Here is a 27,821-nt window from a genome sequence, read left to right on the forward strand (position 1 = left end):
CTTTCATAAAATACCACTTGAGTTGTGCTTCAAAAGATATGAAATTTAATTTTAAAAGGCAATATTGACCTATATGCATGTTTAATTTGATCTTGTATTAGTTCATATCCAAAGAAACACCGTCGGAAAAAAAATAAAATAAAAATTAAATAATTTTCCTACCTACCTACCCCTTTTTTTTCAGGCTGGTAGCAGACAACAAGACTATTATTGGTTTTTTTGGCCTTATAAGGATCTAGTCACTGATTGAGCGTAACGGTTTTTTTTTTTCAAAAACGATACATTACGTCCCCTCTTCCTCACTATTTCTTCCTTACTTTTTTTTTTTCAAATTATTTTTATTATATGATTTAACTTAAGTCGAAATCTTTGTTTTTCTTTCGATTTATATATTTATCTGACTTGCCTGCTTGGAGATTTAAACAAATATGCATTATCTCATGTTGAAGACAAAAGTCTTTGTTTGATTGTTACTTATAAATACCTATCATGGCCCATCTTCGCTAGCCAAGGGTTTCTGATACGCTACTCTCCTCATAATCATGAGGAAAGTAGCGTATTAGAAACCCTTGGCTAGCGAAGATGATCATGCCCTGACAATATTATATATGTAATATATATCAATATCACAGTTTGTTAGCGTCGAGGACATTTTTAATTCATATAGGCGAAAATGATATTTTATAAGCCATTTATTTCTATCCTTATTATAATTATGTTTTAATTTTTTTTTTTTTGAAAAAAAAAATTGAGTGTAGGTACGTGCCTTAAGTGCCTAATGGTAGCCACGCCACTGATTGTGGTAAAACTTGTGTGAGTACAAGAAAAAAAAAACTTTCTTGAAAACCATGCACTCTGATCAATATGAAGGGCTAACATATCTGTTCAGTGAAGTGTTCACAATTACTAAAGTGATAATTTAAAGCTTTACATGTTCATATAGTCTATAAATTCTGGAAAATATGTATTTTCCTCCATCATTCCGTCACTATGTTATTATGTGGAATCAGTTCTTTTTTTTGCACAATTTGGTCACCTTCTCATCCCCGTAAAAACTTCAGGTGCCTGTGGTGGATTGCGTGAACACCCCTTCGTTGTAATGAACTTTAAAAAAAATTCGTTCTCTAATGCCAGTAATCGTTGTCTTAAACACAAATGTGCAAATACTCCGCCTCTCTCTTTCTCTCCGCCTGTTTCAAAGCAATATTTCCCTTTAAAAAATTATAAACAATAATTGCTTTATCTTTGATGATTATGCTATTTTTTTTAAAATTATTTAGATTTGGATGAGTGGTAATTGAGGCATTCTGTTAAATCATTGGGATACGAGTCTAATCATGCTAATTACATCTTCCCAAGTCAAGAGTTTCTGATCCGCTCCACTCCACATAAACTGTGGAGCCATCTTCCAAAGTCAAGAGTTTCTGGTCCGCTTCGGATTATAACCCCTTGACTTAGGAAGATGGCTAATTAGTGCCTTGTGAAGTGTGTATACGTTTTGAATGAATGAATCCAAATCCGACACATCAACATATTCAATCTTTACATGAAATTACATCGTATGTAAATCTTCATCTTAGCAAAGGAATTTACTATAATGACGTCCATTGTTACAAATGTACTGTTTTGGCAACAGTTGATTCTAATTATCATGAATGTTTTATTCACAACTGAGATCCCACCTTAATAAATGTAAGCAAAAGTTCTAAAAATAAACGTGGAAACTTCTTAAATCACATTATAAGTTAGTTTAATATAGTTATCCCTTCGCAACGATGTTGGAGGTTTACATCTTGAAAAGTCTTCGATCATTTGCAATGGAATTTCATACAACTCCTTATGTATGTAAAAGAATACCTATTGACTTTGAGGACAAATAGCCTATAGGCCTAATCATCTTTTGGCAGTTGATTATCGGTGGTGTCCTGTAGGTTACTCCTGCAAGTAAGAGTAAAGTCCCTACGCTCCTTATATACCTCTGCGACAAGTTAAACGTATCTCGTCGTAAACCTCTACCATCCTGTAGATGTGCAGAAAGATTCCAGAATTTTTATTTTCACCCTGTGGGTCAAATGAGGGTCGAAAATGACGTTTTTATACAAAAAGACACCATAAGCGCTTGTTTTCAGGATGGTGTATTTTGTGAATTATGTGTTTGAATACCCTCATTAAGATAAAAATAAAATTCGCTGAGAGAGGTCAGAAACCATGCCAAACTTGTTCTCTCTAGATTTTCCTTGTAATTCCGGGATGCCTCTACTTTTTTCATCATTAGAAATCTGCACTTCTGTTGCTTTCGATTTCTGTGCTTGGTATCGATCATGACGTTTTGGATTTACTGCATGTTTTATACGGCAAGTTCAAATCGGCACACGTTTGAAAGGCGTTATTCAATCATTTTTGAAGCTAGATCTCACCCCACACCGCTAGGGAAAATGTAGATATTGATTTAAATCAAGTATGAACCGAGGCACCCCCTGAAATCCAAGATGGCGAGTGTCATACCTTCTCTCTTTTTATATACAGTAAATATGACATTTTTAAAACTTGGTAACTTCAGCGAATTTTTATTTTTATTTTAATGAGGGTATTCAGACATACCTAGAAAAACACATAATACACAAAATACACCATCCTGAAACCAAGCGCATTTGAAAGACACTGGTTCCCAGAGCTCCTTTTACATTTTCCGCATTATAGCCTAATCATTTTTTGTTGATTGATTGAAGATGATTAAAGTTGTCCTGTAGATGTGCTATAAACTTTCCTAAGCTAAGGAATCAACACATGGAAAAAACTGCATACAGACCCCCACCCCAAAAAAATCTTTATTAAAGTGAACCTTTAAACAGACTGGTACATTGAACTAACACAAAAAGCCTATTGGCAAATGCTCATCAGTGCATTTTCTTCTCAATTTAATGCAAGAAAATACCGGATATTTCTGTAAGTAAAACACAAATACAGAAAAACTATTTTGTGTTCTTCTTCACTCAGGTAGTGATACGAGTGTAGAGGCAAATACTTAGTACTTATGTGTTCTTATGACATTCATTCTTTTATTAGAATTTAATACTGAAAATCCCTATGACGTTAAGACCCCATCGATTATAAGGTCAAATAATTTGATTTTGGAACAATATCTTAAAAGTATTTGAACTTTTATCATAACCCCTTTGATTTTTAGGACAAAGATCATAAATTGAAATAAGGCAAAATCATTTTCAAGATGATAACGGCAGGTTTCATTGAGCTTTCTTTGAAAAAAAATATCAAAACTCCTATGCAATGGCCTAAAGTAGTAATCAATTTTGAGGTCAAAGATCATAGATCAAGGCCATAAATACTTACACTTTGTGAAACACTTTTTTTTTTCTTCAAATTATCTCTTTAAATTAAAAAACTTTGAAAATTAATACGTTTATTTAAAAGTCACATGGTCAAACTTCAAGGTCAGAAATTCTTATTGAATATAGTTTTCAGATAATAATGTGTTTTCTCTAAGCTTTTGCAATGAAAATTTCGGTCATACAATAAGTATATCTGGGGCTATTCACCTTGAATAAAAATCATGGCCAGCGAACTTTATGGACAGAAAACCCTTGTATAGTATATGAATAAGAATAGACGTGAATGTAATATTCTAAAATGTATAGCTTTTCAATGCAAGAATAAAACAAGATAAATTATGTATTTATTGAAAATCAACAGATAACAATATCAACGCACTTTGCACAATGTCTGAGCAACAAGGATAAAAAATTATTTTCCACAGATACATAAAAGGAACAGAAAGCAAAATAGAAAAGCTTTGTGTGATAGAACAATTTTTGAGGAATGATTATTTCCAAGACCTTCGTTTGGGTCTTTTAGAGTAGTAGTTGAAGTCGTTGTTGTGGCTTGGGAAGGAGTTGTAGTAGTTGAAGTGGAAGTAGAAGGAAGGGTTGTGGTAGGAGTAGTGGTAGAAGGAGGAAGGTTTGTAATCGTTGTGGTAGTTGGAAGAAGGGTTTTGGTCGTTGTTGTTGGAGCAGTGGTAGGAGGAAGGGTTGTGGTCGTTGTTGTAGGAGTATTTGTAGAAGGAGGAAGGGTTGTGGTTGTTGTTGTAGGAGTAGTTGGAGGAAGGGTTGTTGTCATTGTTGAAGATGTAGTGGTAGAAGGAGGAAGGGTTGTGGTCGTTGTGGTAATTGGAGGAAGGGTTGTGGTCGTTGTTGTAGGAGTATTTGTAGATGGAGGAAGGGTTGTGGTTGTTGTTGTAGGAGTAGTTGGAGGAAGGGTTGTTGTCATTGTTGAAGATGTAGTGGTAGAAGGAGGAAGGGTTGTGGTCGTTGTGGTAGTTGGAAGAAGGGTTGTGGTCGTTGTTGTTGGAGTAGTGGTAGAAGGAGGAAGGGTTGTGGTCGTTGTTGTAGGAGTAGTTGGAGGAAAGGTTGTTGTCATTGTTGAAGATGTAGTGGTAGAAGGAGGAAGGGTTGTGGTCGTTGTGGTAGTTGGAAGAAGGGTTGTGGTCGTTGTTGTTGGAGTAGTGGTAGAAGGAGGAAGGGTTGGGGTCGTTGTTGTAGGAGTAGTGGTAGTTGGAGGAAGGGTTATGGTCGTTGTTATTGGAGTAGTGGTAGAAGGAGGAAGGGTTGTGGTCGTTGTGGTCGTTGTGGTAGTTGGAGTAAGGGTTGTGGCCGTTGTTGTTGGAGTAGTGGTGGTTATTGGAAGGGTTATGGTCGTTGTTGTAGTTGGAGTAAGGGTTGTGGTCGTTGTGGTAGTTGGAGTAAGGGTTGTGGTCGTTGTTGTAGTTGGAGTAAGGGTTGTGGTCTTTGTGGTAGTTGGAGTAAGGGTTGTGGTCGTTGTGGTAGTTGGAGTAGTGGTGGTTATTGGAAGGGTTGTGGTCGTTGTTGTAGGAGTAGTGGTGGTTTGAGGAAGGGTTGTGGTCGTTGTTGAAGGAGAAGTGGTAGTTGGAGGAAGGGTTGTGGTTTGAGGATTGCATGTTAAACAACACGTTACATCACGGGACGTTGGATCATAAAACGGACAACTAGCTTCATCGCAAGCGGTGCTTCTGTCTCCAAATTCACATCCTAAATTAGAAATTAAGAAAAAAAATACATACCTGTTAGGGCAATAGCCAATTAATTTGATAGAAATTTGTATATTCATGTACCTGTTATTCCAGTGTTAACCGTCGGACATGACTCACAACAGTTTTCATGAATAGATGTATCATAGCACACCCAATTTTGACTCAATGCAGCTGCAGAACAGTTCATCCCATTGACTGTATAATATGGATTATCTCCGTTTGGGCACGATCCCTACATATATTGAAAAGGCCAAAGTTCAAGGTCAGAAAACTTATTGCATGTACAATCTTCAGATAATAATTTAAATTAAGTTTTCTTTTAGTTTTTTCAGCAAAACATTTGTCATACAGCTAGTATATCTAAGACCACTCAGATTGAAAAAAAAATTCAAGGGCAGCGAATTTTTTTGGACAAAAGCCCCCTCGTATATTAAGAATTCACTTGAAATTCTAAATTTTCTATATTAATGACTTAGTGTGATCTTGCAGCTGTTTTAGAAATATTCGTACTCCACTTAAAAATACGATCCCGGGCTAGCTAAATAGGTTAACAGTCTTATAAACTCAATAATATTTGATAGTGAAAGGTTCCCTCCCAGACACCGCCCCTGTAAAAAGATGAAGGTCTACATATGGGATTCAGAATGTTAGTGAGCTCTCGAACTATACACATTGTACTCTTATAACTGTATTATTTGCATTTTTCACAATTTTGACTGGTCTAGCGAGTAGCGAAAAGGGTCTGGTCTTGTTAACTCGATTCCTTTTGACTGACAAAGGGTTCCTCCTAGACCCCTTCATTGTAATAAGAAGGAGGACTAAATATTGTATCCAGGATGTTATTTAGCCCATTGCACAAGGTTAACCTTTATATCAGTATGATCACATTTTAATTCGGCTAGATTTGGTTTTGTGTCTTTTTTTGTAAGACTGATCTTTGATTCTCATCTTCGGCATGTATTATATTGAGTCAATTATTATTTTTGACCAAAAAAATATAAGGACACTCACGTTAACTTGATCATAAATAGCGAATCGGTCACAGAATGCAGTTCGCCATTCGAATAGTGAAAAACAAATAGCGGAATAACCTTTTAACTTCTGATTGCAGCTTGTAATGAGTAGTGACTGGATAAAATTAGATAACGATGAGTTCTGCCATAATCTCCTTTAAACATGTTTTTGTAGGATCTTTCAAAAATTAAAATTTTTTAATTAAGGTTAAGGTGGATTAAGGTGTAACTCTTCTCGTTCAAAATAAATTGTATGATGAACTTGGATGGGATCTTTTAAAAACAAGGAGAAAAATTCATAAGCTAATATTGTTTTATAAAGTTATTAATGGTTATTCTCCTCAGTATCTGTATGATCTGATTGAACTTTATCACCCATCAAGTCATTCGTATAATCTTAGAGCTAATGATGTTCAATTCAAAATTCCTAATATTAGAACAACATCTTATATGGAAAGATTTCTTCCCTCTACAGTCAAACAATGGAATACCTTGCCTGATTATATTAAAAATGCCCCAGGAATATGTTCATTCAAGGGTCTTTTAAAATCTTATTTCTGTAAAAAAAAGTATTAAACTTTTTAATTTTGGAATAAGAAAATATAACCTAATACATTGCCAGATAAGGAATAATGCTAGTAATTTGAAAGCAGATTTATATAATCAACATTTAGCTGAAACTCCAATGTGTGAACATTGTACTGACTGTATTGAAGATGCCTATCACTACTTTATTGTTTATCCAAAATATACTATTCAAAGAGATGTACTTTTTCAATCGACACATAATATTTTAAACTGTGACCATATCCCTGAATGTGATTTATTTTACATGGTAGTTCTAACCATGGTCTTGACATTAATATAAAAATATTTAAAGCTGTACATACATTTATAGCAACAACAAAACGTTTTATATAAAACACTGTCATATACATTTATACAGATGTAATTTTTATTTGTTAGAAATATTCCCAAACCGGTACTTCTTTGTATTTTGTCTTTTTGTTATTTTGTTCATTCTATTTTTCTCTTTTGTACATTTTTTCCTTATTTGACTTTTTCTGTATTTTTTTTTCTATGTTACCATGTGCATTTTGTTTGTGTTTTTAGCTCACCTGAGCTGAAAGCTCAAGTGAGCTTTTCTGATCACATTTTGTCCGGCGTTCGTCTGTCTGTCCGTCTGTCTGTCTGTCTGTAAACTTTTCACATTTTCGACTTCTTCTCAAGAACCGCTGGGCTAATTTCAACCAAACTTGCCACAAAGTATCATTGGGTAAAGGGGATTCAAGTTTGTTCAAATGAAGGGCCACGCCCTCACTCAAGGGGAGATAATTGGGAATTAATGAAAATTTGGTGGCATATTTTAAAAATCTTCTTCTCAAGAACCACTGTGCCAGGAAAGATGAAACTTATGGAGAAACATCCTCAGGTAGTGTAGATTCAAGTTTGTTCAAATCATGACCCCCGGAGGTAGGGCGGGGCCAAAATGGCCGACCAAAGTTTTACATAGAAATATATAGGAAAATTCTTTAAAAATCTTCTTCTCAAGAATGACAAAGCCATAATTCATCATATTTATATGGAAGCATGCTCAGGTGTAGATTCAAGTTTGTTCAAATCATGACCCCCGGAGGTAGGGCGGGGCCAAAATGGCCGACCAAAGTTTTACATAGAAATATATAGGAAAATTCTTTAAAAATCTTCTTCCCAAGAATGACAAAGCCATAATTCATCACATTTATAAGGAAGCATGCTCAGGTAGTGTAGATTCAAGTTTGTTCAAATCATAACCCCCGGGGGTAGGGCGGGGCCAAAATGGCCGACCAAAATTTAACATAGAAATATATAGGAAAACTCTTTAAAAATCTTCTTCTCAAGAATGACAAAGCCATAATTCATCATATTTATATGGAAGCATGTTCAGGTAGTGTAGATTCAAGTTTGTTCAAATCATGACCCCCTGGGGTAGGGCCGGGCCAAAATGGCCGACCAACGTTTTACATAGAAATATATAGGAATTTTTTTTAAAAATCTTCTTCTCAAGAATGACAAAGCCATAATTCATCAAATTTATTTGGAGCATGCTCAGGTGGTGTAGATTCAAGATTGTTCAAATCATGACCCCCGGGGGTAGGGCGGGGCCAAAATGGCGAACGAAAGTTTTGCATAGAAATATACAGGAAATTCTTTAAAAATCTTCTCAAGAATGACAAAGCCATAATTCATCATATTTATATGGAAGCATGCTCAGGTAGTGTAGATTCAAGTTTGTTCAAATCATGACCCCCAGTGGTAGGGCGGGGCCAAGACCCCCAGGGGTAGGGCGGGCCAAAATGGCCGAGTTTTACACAGAAATATACACAGAAAGTTTTACACAGAAATATATAGGAAAATTCTTTAAACATCTTCTTCTCAAGTATGACAAAGCCATAATTCATCATATCTATATGGAAGCATTCTCAGGTAGTGTAGATTCAAGTTTGTTCAAATCATGACCCCCAGGGGTAGGGCGGGGCCAAATTGGCCGAGTTTACACAGTTTTACACAGAAATATATAGGAAAATTCTTTAAACATCTTCTCAAGTATGACAAAGCCATATTTTATCATATTTATATGGAAGCATGCTCAAGTAGTGTAGATTCAAGTTTGTTCAAATCATGACCCCTGGGGGTAGGGCGGGGCCAAAAATGGCCGACCAAAGTTTTTAAAGATATATATAGGAAAATTCTTTAAAAATCATTTTCTAAAAAATAGCAAATCCATGATTGGTCATGGGACTACTTTTGGATTTAAACGTTTCAATAAAAAGCCATTTTCTACTTTTCCTACCCTTAGTGCTCAGGTGAGCGATGTGGCCCATGGGCCTCTTGTTTCTCTCTTCTTTTGTACATTCTTTTATTATCATTATTTGTTTTGTACCTTGACCGTAATGTAGGGTGAGGGCTAAAATAGGCTGTGCCTGCTGCCCAATCCTATTCACAATAACATCAGTGAATAAAATATTGTTTAAATTGAATTAAAAATTAAAATTTTAAGGTAAACAGTTACTAAAGTATCTGTTTTTTAAACAAACCGTACGGGAGAGGCGGTTGTTATGCTTCCGCAAGTATCGCAGCAGAGGACATCCCTGGAATGGCTATCGTAATAGGGACAACTCGCTACGTCACAGGACGTTGATCTGTCTCCATATTCACAACCTGGAGTTATGTAATGAACTGTATATTAAAACAGATGAAATTTATATTTTATTTGAAATTATTGTCATATCTATCCATGTTCCTGAGATATAAAGCCACTAAATAATATATTTTAGTTAAATTTATAATCAGTTCTGAACAACCTGGAGTTATGTAATGAACTGTATATTAAAACAGATGAAATTTACATTTTATTTGAAATTACTGTCATATCTATCTATGTTCCTTAGATTTAAAGCCACTACGTAATACAGCTCAACACACTTTTTAAGCTCACATGGTTTTTCGCACAAATTAAGGTCACATTGTTTTGATGCGTTATTGTGTATAAAGGTAACACAAAATATATTTTAAAAGTGATTTTATGCATTATTCTCATTTTATTTCACTTATTAAAAACATAATTCACATTTCATAACAGGTAGGACTTTTATATACTCTTGGCTGATAAATAACAACTATTCCCAAATGATTTTTCATGGATTCTTTCCAATTGCGAAAGTAGTAGTATTTGTTCTGTTGAAAGCTGTAGCTTATTACAGGAAGGTATAAGACATTGGCACAATACAGTTCCCGTTACTTGTATTTTTCTGTACATTCTGACTCTTTAGCGCAAGATTACAACAATATTTCTCATCTGTTTGACTACTTTCTTTGCTATAAAGCTAATTTTTTTCAGAGTAACTTTCTAAAATCTAGAATCATGAAGGATCAATCCCACTGCAAAATTTTAAAGCTTCAAACAGCAAATGAAAAAGAATTTTCCTTTCGAAAGAATTTACTATTTGAAAGGGGAAACGATACTTCAGTATCCTCCTTATTGGCATTGTTTCTTTCTGCAGTATTGTACATTTTTGCCAGACTGGTACTTTTCGACAAAACTAAGACGAGTAGGGTAAATGAGCAAAGTATTTAGAAAAATACTTGCTTTCAAGAAGCTAATCAAAAAATTTCAACTAAATGTTGTGAAAGAAAGCTCGTTTAATTAAACTTGTGTATACCTATGGTAGATTCATATATTTGTTACATTGTATCATTTACTGATAAATTACCTTTTAAAACAGACACTTTAGAACTTAAGGTAACAATGTTAAAAGACATTTACTTTTGACATTACAATGTATATATAATACAATGTAGGGTTATGTCGTCGTACTGAAGTTCGATAATGTTAATTTTGCTACCAGAAGAATGTTACCTTGATTTGTGCGAAAAACAATGTGAGCTTTAAAAGTATGTTGAGCTGTATATTTATAGTTAAATTTATAATGACTTCTGAAAAAAAATGATAAAGTTTTTAGTTTAAATACTAATTGAAAAATACACCAAAAAGCAAAATAGCTCCTTATGATTAATTTAAGACCTTAGTCGTGAAAAGTATTTCGAAGAAAACTAACAGCGACCTGAGTGTATTAAAAAAAGAACAAGTTTGGCGCGGTTTATGACATCTATAAAATATCCGGACCGCATTTACACTTTCCATAGGTACGTTCTGACGTTTTGGTTTACTCAACTGCAAAATCAGCAGAGTGAGCAGACAATAGAAGGAAGTTCAATCATTTTTGAAGATAGGACTCACCTGACTGCGGTAGGGAAAGTGAAGAGATACACCTTCTTGCAAGTGAAAACCATTGTGTTTCTATTTCATGCACATTGATGTATATACGATTTATTTTCAAAATACAAATTTTAGTTTTATATAAAATTCAACATAAATAGAAATATATAGAAAAAAAACAAATAAACGAAATGCATGTACAGTAATACCATTCTAAAACAGAGCACCGAGAAGTATGATTTCATATACCCTCAATATCTTAAGATTTACTCAAACTGAAAATGATTTCAGATATCGGAAATAGGTGTGATAGGTTTAGGAATTTGTGTATTTTTGTGATATAAAATTCTCCGAGGTCGGTAGGGAAGGGTTAACATCATCCATTTCTTAGGTGTCTGTTGTTTTACCTGAAACTCCTGTGTAAACAGATGCACACGATTCACAACAGTACGTGTTAATTGACGATGAATAACAGTTGTGCTGTGAAACTGCAATTGCAACTGAACAATTGTTGCCACTTATAGTAATTTGTGGATTATCCCCGGAACAAGAAGCCTGCCAGGAATTAAAAAAAAATGTACAATAAAAAAATACTAGTAATTAGCCTTTTAAAAGATGTCATGGTACCGGCACTTGTATATAAAATGTATACTTTTTGCCAGGTTTTGGTTCTTTACTGACCGTAGTCATTATTGTTGATGTTGTTGATGACGTCGGGTACGTAGAGAATGATGGCGTCGTCGGAGCTGTTGTGGATGATATAAGAGAAATACTGGATGGAGATGTTGAAGATTGCTGTTGTGCTGTTGTCAGTCCATCAGTTGTTGTTAATGATTGTGTAGTTGTCAGTCCAGCAGTTGTTGTGATCCCTGTTGTTGTTGTTGTCGGTCCTGGAGTTGTTCCTGTATAACAAGTGCCACAACAGCCAGAGCTCAATGTCGCTGCACTGTAAAATGAACATGAAGAGGCAACGCATCCGGTATTGTGGTCTCCGTATTCGCATCCTGAAATGTTTGACATTGAAAGACATACAAAAAAGACTCAATTACGACCATTACGCTGCATGAGCATTGATTTACTTATATTTTTATAGCATCGTAGATTGGATTCTTAGGATAACATTGAACATTTGGCACCGTTAATCATTTTATGATTTTTTTTTTTATGTGATAAAACGTTTCCATTTTATTTTATGCACGTTAAATAAGGAATGATACAGTATTAAAGCCTTATTCTTTTACCTGTTTCAAAAATTATACTCAAGGAATGATAAAACGTTCAAATCGACACTGGTCCAACATAGGTATGAACATTAATGAATAAATACATAATGTATAATTAATCAAAAGTAAGGGACATACCTGGAATATACGAAATGTATGTAGCTGCACAGGATCCACAACATTTCCCTTGATAATAAGACTGGTAACAATATCCCGGGAAAGTAGATATAAGAGTTGCGCAATCCATGTCATTAGCAATCACCCCTGGGGTATCCCCGAATACACAAGTGTCGGGAACAGATGCTGCCCGCGAGTCTGAAACGCACTGTCCAGCAATGCACCACTGCATAGAGAAAAAAAATTATCTCAATCAAGAAAAGTGAAATACCTGTATTACTGTATATGCCAAATTAAATTAGAGATGTTACCTTTTGGTTTCCACATGAGGTACCTTCCCATGGTACTGCAGTAGAACAATATCCACTTCCGTCAGGAATAGAGCAGTACATAAAGGCACACACAGCTGAGGGATCCGATATGAAATTCTAAAAATCAGAATTATGTGGAACATTCTTATTTTTTAACCTGAGCCAAAGGCTCAAGTGAGCTTTTCTGATCAAAATTTGTCCGTTGTCTGTCGTTGGCGTTGGCGTTGTCGTCGTTGTCGTTGGCGTCGTTGTCGTAAACTTTTCACATTTTCATCTCCTTCTCAAGAACCACTGGGCCAATTTCAACCAAACTTGCTACAAAGTATCCTTGGGTAAAGGGGATTCAAGTTTGTTCAAATGAAGGGCCACGCCCTTTTCAAAAGGGGAGATAATAATGAATTAGAGAAAAAATAATGGCATTTTTAAAAAATCTTCTCAAGAACCAATGGGCCAGAAAAGATGAAACTCATGTGGAATCATCCTCAGGTAGTGTAGATTCAAGTTTGTTCAAATCATGACCCCCAGGGGTAGGGTGGGGCCAAAATGGCGATCAAAGTTTTACATAGGGAAAGATGGGAAAAATCTTTAAAAGTCTTCTTCTCAAGAACCACTGGGCCAGGAAAGATGATACTCATTTGATATCATCCTCAGGTAGTGTAGATTCAAGTTTGTTCAAATCATGACCCCCAGGGGTAGGGTGGGTCCAAAATGGACGATCAAAGTTTTACATAGGAATATATAGGAAAAATCTTTAAAAATCTTCTTCTCAAGAACCACTGGGCCAGGAAAGATGAAACTCATTTGTAATCATCCTCAGGTAGTGTAGATTCAAGTTTGTTCAAATCATGACCCCTGGGGGTAGGGTGGGGCAAAAATGGCCGATAAAAGTTTTACATAGGAATATGTAGGAAAATTTTTTTAAAATCTTTTTCTCAAGAACCACTGGGCCAGGAAAGATGAAACTCATTTGAAATCATCCTCAGGTAGTGTAGATTCAAGTTTGTTCAAATCATGACCCCTGGCGGTAGGGTGAGGCCAAATGGCAGATAAAAGTTTTACACAGGAATTTCTAGGGAAACCTTTTAAAATCTTCTTTTCTAGTACTTTAAAGCCATGCCTAGTGATATTAATAGGGAATCATCCTCAGGTGGTGGATTCAAGCTTTGTTAAAATCATGACCCCCTGGGGGGTTAAAATTCACGCCCCCCCCCCCCCCCCCCCAGTAAACTTTCAGTTCTGATCTGATGTGTGCTTTTTCCTAGCCAATTGCTCAGGTGAGCGATGTGGCCCCTGGGCCTCTTGTTTAATGAAGTATATTTTTGTAAAACTAGAATTTTTATTTCGAAAAAAGAAGCCTTACCCTGCAGAAAAATGAGCTGGAATTGTCCTTCTTTATCCTGCACTGCTCATCAATTGAATAAACTTGGCCAGCAAGAGTTGTCAGGTAACTGTCAATGGCTGTTGGGTTGTGACTAGCAGTAAGGGATGACATACAATTGTTACCACCCCTGAAAAAGTATTGTAAATTAACCAACAGTGCTTTCACAATATATATATAATGTGCCTTAACTATGTTCTTGTGTTTTATCTTTTAAAAATTATAATTATTTTGGAATTTTTGAACATTTAAACATTTGACTTACGTGTCAAGATCTGCAATGTACTGTTCAAAGTAACTGACGGAACAAGAAGAAAATGACCAATGGTTAATGGCACGTGAATCAGTGACACCGCCACTGCTAGGAGACATGGTGTACTTGTCGTCTGCTAAACAAGAGTTCCCATCACCGTCATGAGCGGCCCCCAAACTTTAAAAAAAATACATTCAAAAAATTGTTTTTGAAACGGGAAAATTATTTCATTCGGCATTTAATTCAGAATTTTACTTACTTGTGGCCTAATTCGTGAGCTGCGACAGTTGCAATAATTGCATCAAAATGGTCCTCTACGATTGAGTTGCTACTAGCTGTACACGTAGCACTAAGCCAAGCTAAACCTTGATGATAAGAACAAAATTGTAAATCAAATAAGAAAAACAACAAATGTTTTATCAACTTTAAATTTCTATATTCTAGAATAATCGCTAAACATACTATAAGTGACTTGTAAACTCGAAACTCTGAAAATTATCTCTTTAAATAAAAAAAAAGCATTGAAAAATATGAAATACACAAAAGTAAATATATACGCTTGGTAAACACATTCATTCTTCGTTTGAACTCCTTGAATGCTTAAAAATACAATACCAGCATTACTGCTGCTTCCCCCACTTGTCAGATCATACCTATCAGTGGTGAAAGATTCGAAATTATGGTCAACAAACTGTCAGGTAGAATCAACACATTTTTTTTTTCGTATTTTCGGAGAGATTCTCCACATTTAACCGTACAATACCTCAAGAAATCCAGAAAAAGAAAAACAAGTGGTTTAAAGAATATAAATGTTTATGATACCCCGTGAAAAGCATAGCATGGTCATATCCTGGGAGTCCGGAAGCACTTGAAATCCAGGTCCGGAAGTTGTTGAGGGCGTTACTCGAGTCTACCTGGTCTCGACTCGGAGCGCTAATCTTAACCGACTCTGTCCATGTAGAGGAACTTGGATCCTACATATTTTAGTCGCCATAATTTGCATTTGAATTAAACTAAGTTATATTCAAACATAGATTAGTATAATCTGGATTCTGCTTGACTCTCAGATTTCGACGAATTTATGATTTTCAAGATAATTTCAAATATACATAGCTGTTTTATGTACTTATCTGTACAAATAATAGAAGGTAGTAATTTAAAACGGATAGGCTTGTTAGTAACATGCTTCTTGTTCAATAAGGTTTTCAATACTTACATCAGCAATTAAGATCCCGGCGTATACCACTTTAATGGTAAACGTCACACCTGTTATGGACTGGTACCTCAGATCAATCTACGGAAAAAAACTCTTCATTTATTGATTTTATGCTTCTGGATATTCCGTTTTAATGTTTTTTGAAATTTTACTATGTTCGTGAGGGAGGCTGATGGGTGAGGTTTAATTCTTGTTAAGTTCTAAAATTTCAAAGATTCGTGGGATGAAAGGTAGCGGAAAGCCTAATGTAATGTTAAGGTAGGATTCGTCTCAAATTTCTTTTATAAATTAATGAAATTTTCACAGAATCAAGAAGACAATATCATATCAGTTTTATTAAATTTGACGTTTTATACAGATAAGATGCAAGGTCAGATCAAGTACATTACCTCTTCCCTGGACATGTAGGAATAAAAAATATAACTGTTGCCAATCATTGATTGCCCACTTCTATTTCAAAAGATTATTATTTTTAATTTTGCATTAAAAGATATTACCAAAAAGTATCTATAAGTTGACATTACCAAATTGGCAAAAGTAATTTAACTAAAATGGACATTGGCTAATCCGAATTTTCTCTAATTCTTTTTTAATTTTTTAGGATATATAATTTATACTGATATGCTTCCTATATTTAAATTTTTCTTATTTTCATATACGGTAAAATTGTCTTATAAAAATACAAAATGATATTAAAAAAAACCACTTTTTCGGATTTTTGGCTTAAATTTGTTCTTAGAAAGGAAACTTTTAATTGTACTTTATTTGGAAAATCATATACATTTTATTTGTTTTATTAAAATTAGTCCATTGTTATTAATTTGATTTAAATTTGAAAATTTCTTCAAGTCTTTGTTTGTGTAAAAATTATCACTAAATTAATTGTTCTATAATAATTATGAGAAGGTATTTTCATACGCCGCCATTCCGCCAAAATATAGTTTCTTCTAGATTTCAAAATCAATTAACCATTTCTATTTAAAGTTGTACAAGTGTGATGAGAAAAGAAAAATAAAATCTTTTAGATCTCTTAAATCTGAATATATAAGACATATAAGCAAATATACTTTGAATATTTCATCTAGTCAGAAACCAAAGGAGAATCCTATCTTTAGATAATTGAACTTGCAAATTTATGGGTATGAAATGTCAACAAAAAATCATGAAAATTTTAAAATAATTAATTCTTATACAATTGATAACTCACAGCATTGATTGTAAAGGCATAAAACTCTCGGATTTTTCCTTTTGCGTCGAAGTCCTTTTCAGCGACTGTGGTTTTAGTGCTTCTCTGATACCAGCTGCAACATTAAACCAAAATTTGCAATTACTTCTTAGTTTCTCTCTTTTCTCCCCTTTCAAAATATATTCCATCATGTTTACCTCGTTTGGTAAAGTTCATGGTGTAAATAGAGCATATGTTTATGTAAAGATAGATACTGTATATGATTTTGAATTTAAAATTATACTAATTTCTACTTTGTATAATATCAAATATTCACCATTTCATTTCATTTTTGGATAATAACTGCATGTACATGTTCATGAAAATATATTATTCTAATTCTATATGACTTACAAATTATAAATGGGAAAGTCCGTCACAACAAAAAGCTCGACTTTCAGTTCGCCAACGTAACGCTTAGAGCGCTGATTTTCAGTATGATTATACATTCTTGGTCGCTTACCTCCCTCTGTGAAAATAATTAAAAACACTTCTGTTTAAAAAAAATAAAGAAAGAAAAAAGAAAACACAAATATTTGTTGGCTAAAGTGGCATAGTCTATTATCAACTCGGTGAAAGAGTTTTCAACGAACAATCTGTAACTAAAGAAGATTTTACATAGCATGGAACTGATCTAGAGCATTTAAATACTATATTATTTTATTATAAGCATTTTTTGCAAAAAAAAAAAAACGCTTAATGTAATATTTTTTTAAAAACAAAATGAACAATTGACTCTGGAGAAAGGACCTACTCATTTACATAAAAAAAAATTGCAAATGCTAATAATATGTTTTCATCTTTACTAGGCCTCTTTCACAAACTAGCATTCACATAAAAAATATAATATAGAGTATCTTATCTAAAATATTACCTGTATAAATGAAATCCGATTTGAAATCTACTGTTTCAGGTGGTTGATAGATTCTGTGTAGAATATTTCTGTGATGCGGCACCTCTAGAGGCTCTATTGCATGGTAGGTACCGTTAATAATCAGAGTTCCTTTCTGAAAAGCATGAAAATGATGATTTTAAACGAGACTGTTGATACTCTTGGTTTTTTTTTTTTTTATCAATTTGTTTTTCAATTATTACCTTGTTAATTACCTCGATAGAAGTTGTTCTTACTTTGCGCATTCTCTTGCGTATCGAATCAATTTAGAAAGAAAGTCCATATCATATGAATATTTCTTCAATGTGTTTAAAGTCCATATGCAGTTTACGATAAAAAAAAACAATTGAAAACAATAAGCTTATCATAAAGTTTGATTGTTAGGTTGTCATCATGTGAATTTTACTTAATTATAATTTGTTCTATCATAAGACCTGCCAGTTTTGTTTTACAGCCAATTCATTGTGTTGGCAGAGACATCAATAGCATTGATGAAGTGTCTCTTGGTATATAGTCATGCCCAATTTTAGCCAAAAAGTTTAATTTCTTCAAGTATGCAATTGTGTTTAAATATGCACTTATCAAAGATAAATACGATATATGAAAATTCTTACCAAAGAGTGCTGGCATCTTCCCATTTTTTTCCTTCTACAGGTTAATGCAATCGCTGCCTTCTTTGTTATGTCTTGGTAAAATATGGTGGTCTTATTGAATAGAGAATAAATGTTATTGAATTATATTATAATCACTACCTAATTGTACAATACTGGGAAAAAAGACAAATTTAAAAAGGCACATGAAAACTATTGAATCAAAAGTTAAGAAAACATAATGTACAAAAAATAGCAAATTGAACTCAATAAAACCTGAATTTCAGAGTACTACAGGTAAAAACGAAAAAAGTCATTTATAAGTATAGATATAGAGGAGGGACACTTCATCGGCACATACAACTTTTCCTGTTACAGTTACATAAGCTAAATTTGTATAAAGAACGTAAGTAAAAACATTTATTTGTTTTAAATAAGGAATACTAATGGAACCACTTGGGAATCGTGCAGTTAAAGAGAAACATAATTATACGAACTTGTCAATCAATAAGAAGTTCTACGTCAACATTTCAAAAGAATTAAAATGGTCATGCTACTCTTATTCTTCTTTTCAAAGAAACATTAATGATTGAAATCTTAATGAGCATTTAAGAACACTTTAAACTAAATGAAAAGCATTTGGCTAATTTATTTATTGATCTATAGAAGAATATATCTGCAATTCAATCCGAAAATAGATAAAATTTGTACTTGATCGTTCAAGGTAAAGCTAGTCGTTTAAATTGAAGGTCATTCTATAATGAATACATGTATGAGTGCTTTTAATTCGTGTACGACTGTAAGTATCTGAGATTCATCATATGCATTTTCAGCTAAAAATCACACAAACGATGCATAAAACATATTATTGATACCATAAAAATGCCGATGATATGGTCGAAACATGGACAACTGCAAGTTTTTCTACCCATTTTGTATTGTGCTGTATCATACATATACAAGTATATGTATAAATGCAGTTTAACATAAATACTTGCATTCATTATAGCCGTTATTTTTTTTTGACAATAGCGTCAAAACTGCAGAAAACAACAGCTTGTAATTGTGGCTAAACATACATTTTCTAAGACATCGCAATCTGCCAGATTATCTCGTCTTATAACTGAAAATCCAGTCACAATACTGAAACTGAAACTTTCTCGGTTTATACGGTCTCAACCAAAGGACCGGTCTCCAAGACTCGCAGTGGGAGAGTCTTAATTTAGACCAAACCTTGACCACTGCGCCACAAGGGCGACTCAACAGGCTCTGTAGAGGCCATGTGTGCCACCAACACGAAGAAGATAAGTGGTGTGAAAATATCTGCATACTTTTGGCATCATAAAATAAATAAAAATATGAAACATGTTTTGAATTTTACTTTCATTAATCACCGACATATATGCACAATGTTACCAAATTTTAGAGAGAGAGAGAGAGAGAGAGAGAGAGAGAGAGAGAGAGAGGAGAGTCACAAATCTTATGCTCCCTACCGACATATATGCACAATGTTACCAAATTTTAGAGAGAGAGAGAGAGAGAGAGAGAGGGAGAGGAGGGCTGTATAGCCATTTTGGCCCCCCTAACAAAGTACCTTCCTATTCGGAACCGTCTGCTGTTCCACTTTGCCATTCCTCAAAACATATACAGGTCTTTTTATATCTATGTCCCAATTTCTTTTTAACCGTAAATAGTGTCTTTGGTGTTTGAAAGTAAATCGAACTTCTTTTTCGACTGGAAATTGAACCATGTCTCGGCGAAATCGTCTGATATCATAGATCTTTACTTGCTCTAAAAATAAATATTGGTATAATCATATGTTATCTTGATACATTATGTATACTCTTATACAATTCTTATGATTGGAATTTTTAGCAAGATTAAATGTTGTTAAACTCTGTATAATGAGAATTATGAAGGATAATTTTTCACTATTTAATTAAAATTGTTTTGTCAAGCGTGTTTGCCAATTAAAAAAAAATTATAATGGGTCAATAAGATACATTAAAGAAAAAAATCGTTGCTACGAGGGATTATCAAAAAAGTTCGTGACTAGCGCCGTAAAATTAAAATCGCTTTAGGTACATCAATGAATTTTAAAATATCTAGCTAGCATCATCTTTTCCATCTAAAGAATAAATTTTTAATGAATTAGTAATGTTTTTGTAAGCAATGGTATGTCCAGGCGGCGCAACCTACATCCTGAGTGTAACTGAGAAAAATTCTTTTAATATGAACATTTGACATCCAAAAATCCCGTTAATTCAAGTATGTGTTGGGACACATTTGATCCATAAGATATGAAATTTTTACTTCATTCTGGAAGTTTTATGAAATTTTATCGTAAATTTTACATGGAGTGTCCGAACAAATGAGGCCTTGAAAATGACGTCAAAAGGGGGGAGGGGTTTCCCTTTCCAACATTCTGATAAGTTTTGCCCCTGAAAAAAACTGGTATAGACCAAGAAATGTTTAAACTGGCTACAGAGAAATAATATGCATCCAGAGTGCTTGTATTTTAATGTCAAAATAGATACAGAGAGAAACGGGATGCACAGTTAATGTCGATTTGTAGTCAAGGTATGAAAAGTAATCACGTCAAAAAATGACGTTGATCATGTGTTGTAAATATTTAACTACTACTAGCAAAATATGCGGGCACTATCAAGCGAAGATCTCCCCCAATGTATTAATCCATTTGGAATATTATATTCATTGAAAGCCGCTTTTCATGACATTGTAAAGTCATATAAACAAGGCTGATTTAAGACCTTACTCAGATCCAGGGAATCTCATCAAAATAAGTGTATAGGTAGAAAACGCGAACATTGAAAAACAATGAAGTTGTCGGACGTCATGAAAATAAACGACGACAGCGCCGGGTGATCATATAATGTCGGTTTTATTTTATAATATTTTGGCAAATAATGAACGTATCAAGCTCAAATTTTCAACATTTCTTTATGTTTTGCTTTTTTTATGTTCCATATAAAATTTGAAAGCATAGACTACATAGTACTAATTTTATAGCCTCAGTCCACGAACTTTTTTATAACCCCTCGTATGTGTTTTGGTTGTTAAGCAAAAAGACAAAACAAATAATACCGAAAAAAAAATTAGATTATCAGCTACTTTAAATCTTTATAAAACCATAAATTACAAACATGTATACTTAAAAAAACATACTGACTACATGTACTTACAGGGAAACATTAAGTCTTGTCTTTCTTTTGTTATGGAATTATAAAATTCAGGATGACCATGGTGATCACGGCTAAATTTTGTTTTTAATTTTGATGCAGAAAAAATGCTCAATATGCAATAAAGTTAGAAATCATATGACCAAATTCATTCCTACAATAAGAAATCTAACATTAAACCTTATATAAATAGGATTATACCAACAAGAATAACGAAAATGTACGGAAGATACTTTGAAAATATTCTATGAATCCAATTGTCAAATTTGTTTTGACGAATAAAAATCTTTATTATTTCATAGAATTTCTTTAAGCAAAATTAATTCCTACGAGGGCCGTTCAAAAATTACGCGGATTGTGCTATTATTCACTCTTACATACGTCATATAGTTATAAAATTTCACAGAAATATGTATCTTAAAGATTCCAATAAATTTTGGGCAAAATTTCTGTATTTTAAAAAAATTCTACTAAAATTTTCGGTATGTTGATATCGTTGATGGAGAGGTACGGCGCACGACAAAAAAACGGAAGGAAAAGCATGCGGATTCAAAAAATTAACTCATTTATTTTCTAAAATTCGAGATATTTTTCAACAATTTTCTCAAATGTACCTTTGAATTGTTCTATTATTATGTTCGGACGTAATATTTGGAGTACTACCAGAAATACAGTGATTTTTCTTTGATGCGATTCCCGTGAAAACGACTGTTAAAATGACGTCTCCTGAATTGACGGCGCACCACACTTTTGTTAAAATATGTGTAATGCTCGAGATATCGGCAACATAGATCCAAAACATGCATAATAAAACATGTAGTAAGCTAGGCTACTCGTGACATTCGCCCACAAATAGCAAATTGAAATTTAGACAGTTAGACCTCTGTAAAAAGGCTATACGGGAGGACGGGAAGAAGATTATAGACGAAAAGTTAACTTTATCCGGACTGTAAAGAACGTGATTGAGAGTCACCAATATCACACTATATCTCATAAGTAGTGTTTGGTTTTAAAACAAAAAAAAGAATATTCTTTACTTGTTTAATAGCTTTTAAGCTTGACAAGAAATGGTGTTTTGATGTTGAGTAGATAAGGTAACTCAAACTATACAGGTACTCAAGGGAAAATGTTGAGAAAATGAAAGCTCAATCACATATTTTTTATAATGCTTGTGACGTCGAAGATTTTGCTGCGCCGTGACTTAATGGTATGTCCTGAAAAATCACTCAAAATTGATACCAATTTACAACATTTTGATATGAAATTTTGAAGACCATATAAGAAAAGATTCTTTTATATTATTTGTGAAATTTTGCCCTATTTTTCGTCAAATATTACTTCTGTGCAACAAGTCCGCGTAATTTTTGAACGGCCCTCGTATAATAACAAATTCTTTATTACATTCTTTTTTTTGGTCCTAACTTTTTAAAGGTAAATGTATAGCAAACAATTATAAAGTGTAAATTTTGCAGGTATATGCCTCTTGATAATAATATACTTGTAACTGATTTATATATATATATATTTATTTATTCTGCTTGGGTTTTAATGAAATAAATCACGATCGTTCATTTCAAAGTAACAGGTCATATTTCTGCTGATCAAAGTATGATCACATATTTATTAAAAAAAAATTTTAAGATTATGAAAATAGTGTCATACAAACAGAAGTCTTACATCTTTTCCATGGTAAACAACTTAACCAGACATCAATGAACGCCTGTGAATACAAGCACGAGATTAAAGTAGTCTAGGCGTTAGAGAGAGAGGGAGAGAGAGAGAGCACTCAAGGGATATTACACACAATAATGAGAGTACATAAAATTGTAATAAAATGACCTCTGAGGACACAAAAATTTACCTGTGTTAATAGTCTCTTAAAATTCCAAGTACAGATTGAGCTTATGCTTTCAAAATTGAATAATTTGACAAAATTACAAAATGCAATTACAAATGTAATCAATATTTTTTTCCTTCGGGAATTGAAAGGGTGCACTCAGATTTGGAAATAAACGTTTATTATTTTTTTTTCTCATGATGAAGCAAAAATCACAAGAGAAGAGCTTTTGAAAAAAAAATACGCTCTCCTTCTATTTGAAATTCTTTAGAACTTATTTAGGCCAAATCATATATTTGCTCAAATAAACATGTATAAAAGAAAGTAATAAATCGTGTGATATTGTTTAATTTTTTTTAAACCATTCCCTGTTTAATTTTTTTCATTTAAATAATACAAGTTTTTAAAATGAAAATTTTATGAAGTACATCTTTCGATTACATGTAGTGTGAATGTACATTTATGTCCAAAAGACACTATATTTTATCAATTCTAAACAAGAATCTACACTGTAAAAAATGCGCTTAGAAAATAAACACTTCCATTACGTGTTTTGACCTAAACATGTATAAGATTGTGTTTAACAGCTAAACACTTAGGTCTAAACGTGTGTTAGATTGTGTTTAACGGCTTAACACTTATGTCTAAACATGTGTTATATCTAAATGATGTTAAGATTTAACACATGTTTAGATATAAGTGTTTAGAAATTGAACACTTTTCTGTGAAGTGCAGAGTTATCTTCCCGGAAATGACGCATATTTATTCGAATGATAAATAGAGCGGTTATCGAAACAAAGGAAATCCCAATGTTACTAAAGAAGATGGATTAAAGGAAGTGAATGCTAATCAAAGTGATAACCATGAAGAGATTGTGAAATGCATTGAAACTGCAACATTACTGCGATAAAAGGTATGTTAACTATTATTTTCATTTTACATAAATTGACCATGATGGGCTACGTAAATAGACATGCGTTTCCACATGTAGCTGTAGATCAAGATTACCTTCGGTTATATATTTTGTATTCCTGAAATCTAGAAAGGAGTACACTATATAGAATATCAATAATATCTATAACAGTATCAATACTAAATAGTGGTTATATAGACGAGGTTCAATAAAAGTAGCACAATAATAGCTATCAAACATGTAAAAAAAAAAAAAGATTCATACAAATCCAGCCATTGAAAAGCATATTTTGATAAAATTTGAATTTCTTTCTTACAGGATATGGTCCACATCGAACTTGAAAGCAAAAATACATGTATCAGAGAAACTGTTGCCATCTCCAAGTCCACAATGACATGCCATCGTTCTTACATTTTCAACACTTCTTACTTTCTAGGGGAAACTGAGTTTTGTGAAGTCTGCTGTTCGTTATAGCTTTGAACAACCTAAAAGTATTCTCAAATAACGACAGTGGATTACCTACTGACGGTCACAGATGAAAACAAATTATGCGTGTGTTGCTCAGTGAAAAATTGCTGGAAGTTAAACTTGATACAGACATGAGAAATAACTGCTTGCTAATCTGGTTAGAATTAAAACCAGCGTGTAAAAATTTAATGTATATTTAATTTAAAATTCTTTATAAATAATCCCTGTTTGAATGTTCATTGAATAAAACTCAAAATGTAAACAATTGTTATTTTTTCAGCTTTCTTGTAGGAAGACAACGAAAACATCCAAGTGTTTAATTTGTAAACATGTATCATAACATGTTTTGTAAAGTGTTTAAAGTCTAAACATGTAAGTGTTTAGGGTCTAAACACTTTCCGTTACACGTAATGAAATTAAATGTGTTTAGAATTTCAACGCATCAAAAAAAGTGTGACAAGAAAGTGCTTAGGAAAGTGTCTATCATCTAAACACATTTTTTACAGTGTAAATCCTCTTTCAAAATATTTTGCAATTTAGCAAATGATAACCCGTGTTAAACTGATCATCTAGTACATTAAAAGAATATAGAAGTTTAATATCGCAAATCATTTCTGATCTTGCACTCTTTTCTGTCTCCTATGTGATGTTTTTTCTTCTGAATACACACAATTGTTCTCCGAATTGACTATAATTACGTACGATTTTACTGTCTATTGTCATTTGTTATTTACTTATGAAATATTAAATCATTTACTCAAGAAAAAAACACAATCGAGATATCAGAATCCATTTCAAAAGTCAGCACTACTTCTCATTTTATTAAAATCCTTCACTAATCTAGGCCAAGATCCCTCGATGTCAATAGAAGGTACTTTGTTGTATTCATTGAACAACTGTGTAAAAATTTCATTTCCCAATGTAAACATGAATTCCATTTACTTAGGTACACAAAACTGACTTTGTTGTTTAGAAAAGCAAGGCGAAATGTGCATAAATGATTGGAAATAAATCTTAAAAGTGTGAAAAAGTGTTGTATTGTCTCGAAGGCGGATATTTAATAAAGTAAATGAAACATTTCTCAAAGCATGGCTGAGAGATATGTTTAGAAAATAATGTCAAAAATGGATGATATACACCGAGCCTCTCCATTTTATTTTTCGTTTGATTAAATCAATGATTTTTAGTCCGCATTTGTTACATTTTTTTTTTGTGTGTGTGTTTTTTTTTTTTTTTTTTTGTAACATTTTAGCAACAATATAAATGCTAACTAGACTTGTCATAAATATTTGTTAAAAAAAATTATAATTTCAAAAGATGTAGGATGAAACTTATATACTATACACACCTCTCTCCCCTCTCTTAAGTTTTAAATGATCGCGATTTTTTAAAAAGCAACTAGTATAATAGATAAGAGGAAAGTCAAGTATATATCATTTTCCTCCAAATCTATTCTAAACAATGCAATTAAAGTATTAGTGGACAAATATTTTTTTTGACAAGAACAAATGAGAGGAGTGATTATTCAGTGAAAAACCTTAGTTTAATATTTTTTTAAGTAACTTCCTGTTTTTTATCGAAAACTGTTGATAAAATTAAGTGTTCTGTATGCAGTAATTTTCTTTCTAGCTGTAACCGATTTATGCTCGTCTATGTTACCTCACCCAATATTTTCTGTTAAAAAATAGCAACATCACCGTAATTTAATATTTAAAAAGGATATCTTTCAGAAAACAATATCTTACTTGAGATCTAACCTAGCAACATCACCGTATGTAATAAAATATTTAAAAAGGATATCTCTAAACACACAATACCTTAATTTACATCTAACTTGATACGCAAAAAAAAAGTGATATTAACTACACTAAAGTGTACTAATTCTTTTTAATAATTTTATTTTATTTATTTATTCATTTACAATTATGTCAGTTTAACAACAGTTGCGATTAAAACTCTTTTTTGTATATATTGCATAATATTTAGTCAATTTTAACTGTAGAAATTAATATTGATAATTTTTAAATCCCATTAGTTCTGTTGATTGTAATATGTATTTCATAATGTTTATGTTGCATCATATTTCTGGATTTTTTTTTTTTAATCCTGATTTTTTTCTTTTCAAATTTAATGTGCTTTTTTTTAAAGTTTCCGACTATTTAAAGGAATAATCAAGAAACGACAATAAAATAGACTTTTCTAATTAAAATCTTACAAGAATAAATCATTGATATCAAAATACTTAATAGTTCAGATCTAGCTATGATTATGGAGACAAATCAAAATAATCATCTGATCTGCAAAAATTATCATTACTAATGCTTCCGGGATTTTTGATGCTTCGAAACATTTTTTTTAAAGTTTGAATGAATTAAAATTATTGTAATTTCTCATAAATGGAATGATTTGAACTCCTGATGTATTTTTAATCTTCTAGTTTATGTTTATATGTAAATCTACTTTGCAAAAAAAACATCAGAAAAAAATGTATCATTCTTACCTTCATAAACATAACTATCATCTATTGATATAGCAGACACTAAGTAGACACAAAGAAGACAATAGACTGAGGGATGCATTGTTACCCGTCAGGGGTACCCCGTCCTCAGTTTTAATGTGACCAAACTCTCCCAATGTCGGGATATTTAAACTCTTGTGACACAATATACATTTTAAAGACAGTACCCTAAATATCAATATCTTTAAAGTTTCTTAACAGAAAGGCTACTGCTTTACCCATGATTTCCAGTACTAGCACAAGCTTTTCCGGGTATTTTAAAATTTTGATTTAACCCTAGTATTGATCAAATACATGAACTTGTTACACTGGATAGTGACGTAATCAAAAAATTCCAATCCACAGACTAAATGTTGAAATATTACAAAACATTTAATTGGTAAAATACAAGAAATATTGAAACTTATTATTGTTCAGTAGACACAATTGATAATAAAGAAACATTTCTAAACATGCAAAATTTCATAACATCAATTTCATTAGACACCAAATAATGACAAAGATAGAGATTCATCATTGAAAGTATTACTAAAAATAAATTTAGACCCGTTTTGATTATTTTTTAAACCAGTCTTTACACTATTTTCACTTTACATACATGTAAAAACATTAAAAATAAATAGATATATAACATAAAAAAAATCAAATCACATTAAATCTATCATTCAGAAAAAATCCTAACAAAGCTGGGTGCAATACCAATCAGTCGAACCTTTACTTTCAAATACGTAAAAAAAAATTATTATTTTTTTTATTTTTCAAACATATTGAGAAATATTTTTAAAAGGAAATATAGCATAATTAATTTACTGAGTAAAATTTTACAAATACATGTAGATTAGC

At 32.7% G+C, this 27,821-nt stretch overlaps 1 protein-coding gene across 1 annotated transcript; it reads right to left on the minus strand.

Annotated features, from left to right (window-relative positions):
- Positions 1-3,735: 3,735 nt before the first annotated feature.
- On the minus strand, positions 3,736-27,209 carry LOC134238008 (uncharacterized). Its single transcript, XM_062720135.1, has 19 exons — positions 26,961-27,209; positions 19,637-19,833; positions 18,067-18,156; positions 17,435-17,567; positions 16,915-17,029; positions 16,543-16,636; positions 15,336-15,413; positions 14,942-15,093; positions 14,735-14,772; positions 14,379-14,484; positions 14,132-14,296; positions 13,849-13,996; positions 12,489-12,605; positions 12,199-12,403; positions 11,519-11,841; positions 11,245-11,392; positions 9,161-9,279; positions 5,147-5,297; positions 3,736-5,063 (listed from the first exon to the last, which is right to left on the minus strand). The coding sequence occupies exons 1-19, from the start codon at positions 27,037-27,039 to the stop codon at positions 3,763-3,765; spliced, it is 3,759 nt and encodes a 1,252-aa protein (XP_062576119.1). The 5' UTR covers positions 27,040-27,209; the 3' UTR covers positions 3,736-3,762.
- Between the last annotated feature and the right edge of the window lie 612 nt (positions 27,210-27,821).

The sequence above is a fragment of the Saccostrea cucullata genome, unplaced genomic scaffold (genome assembly GCF_032062105.1).
Source record: "Saccostrea cucullata isolate Sc308-1 unplaced genomic scaffold, CSIRO_AGI_Scuc_v1 ctg4624, whole genome shotgun sequence".
NCBI classification, from domain to species: domain Eukaryota; kingdom Metazoa; phylum Mollusca; class Bivalvia; order Ostreida; family Ostreidae; genus Saccostrea; species Saccostrea cuccullata.

What these genes read in the sequence shown, in the direction of transcription:
- LOC134238008 (XM_062720135.1), bottom strand. Translation starts at nt 27,039, where the DNA reads ATGCATCCCTCAGTCTATTGTCTTCTTTGTGTCTACTTAGTGTCTGCT. An exon ending in TGATAGTTATGTTTATGAAG is followed by an intron (nt 19,834 to 26,960) that starts GTAAGAATGATA and finishes ATTTATTTTTAG; the next exon opens with AGCAAGTAAAGATCTATGAT. An exon ending in CCTCATGTGGAAACCAAAAG is followed by an intron (nt 12,404 to 12,488) that starts GTAACATCTCTA and finishes TTCTCTATGCAG; the next exon opens with TGGTGCATTGCTGGACAGTG.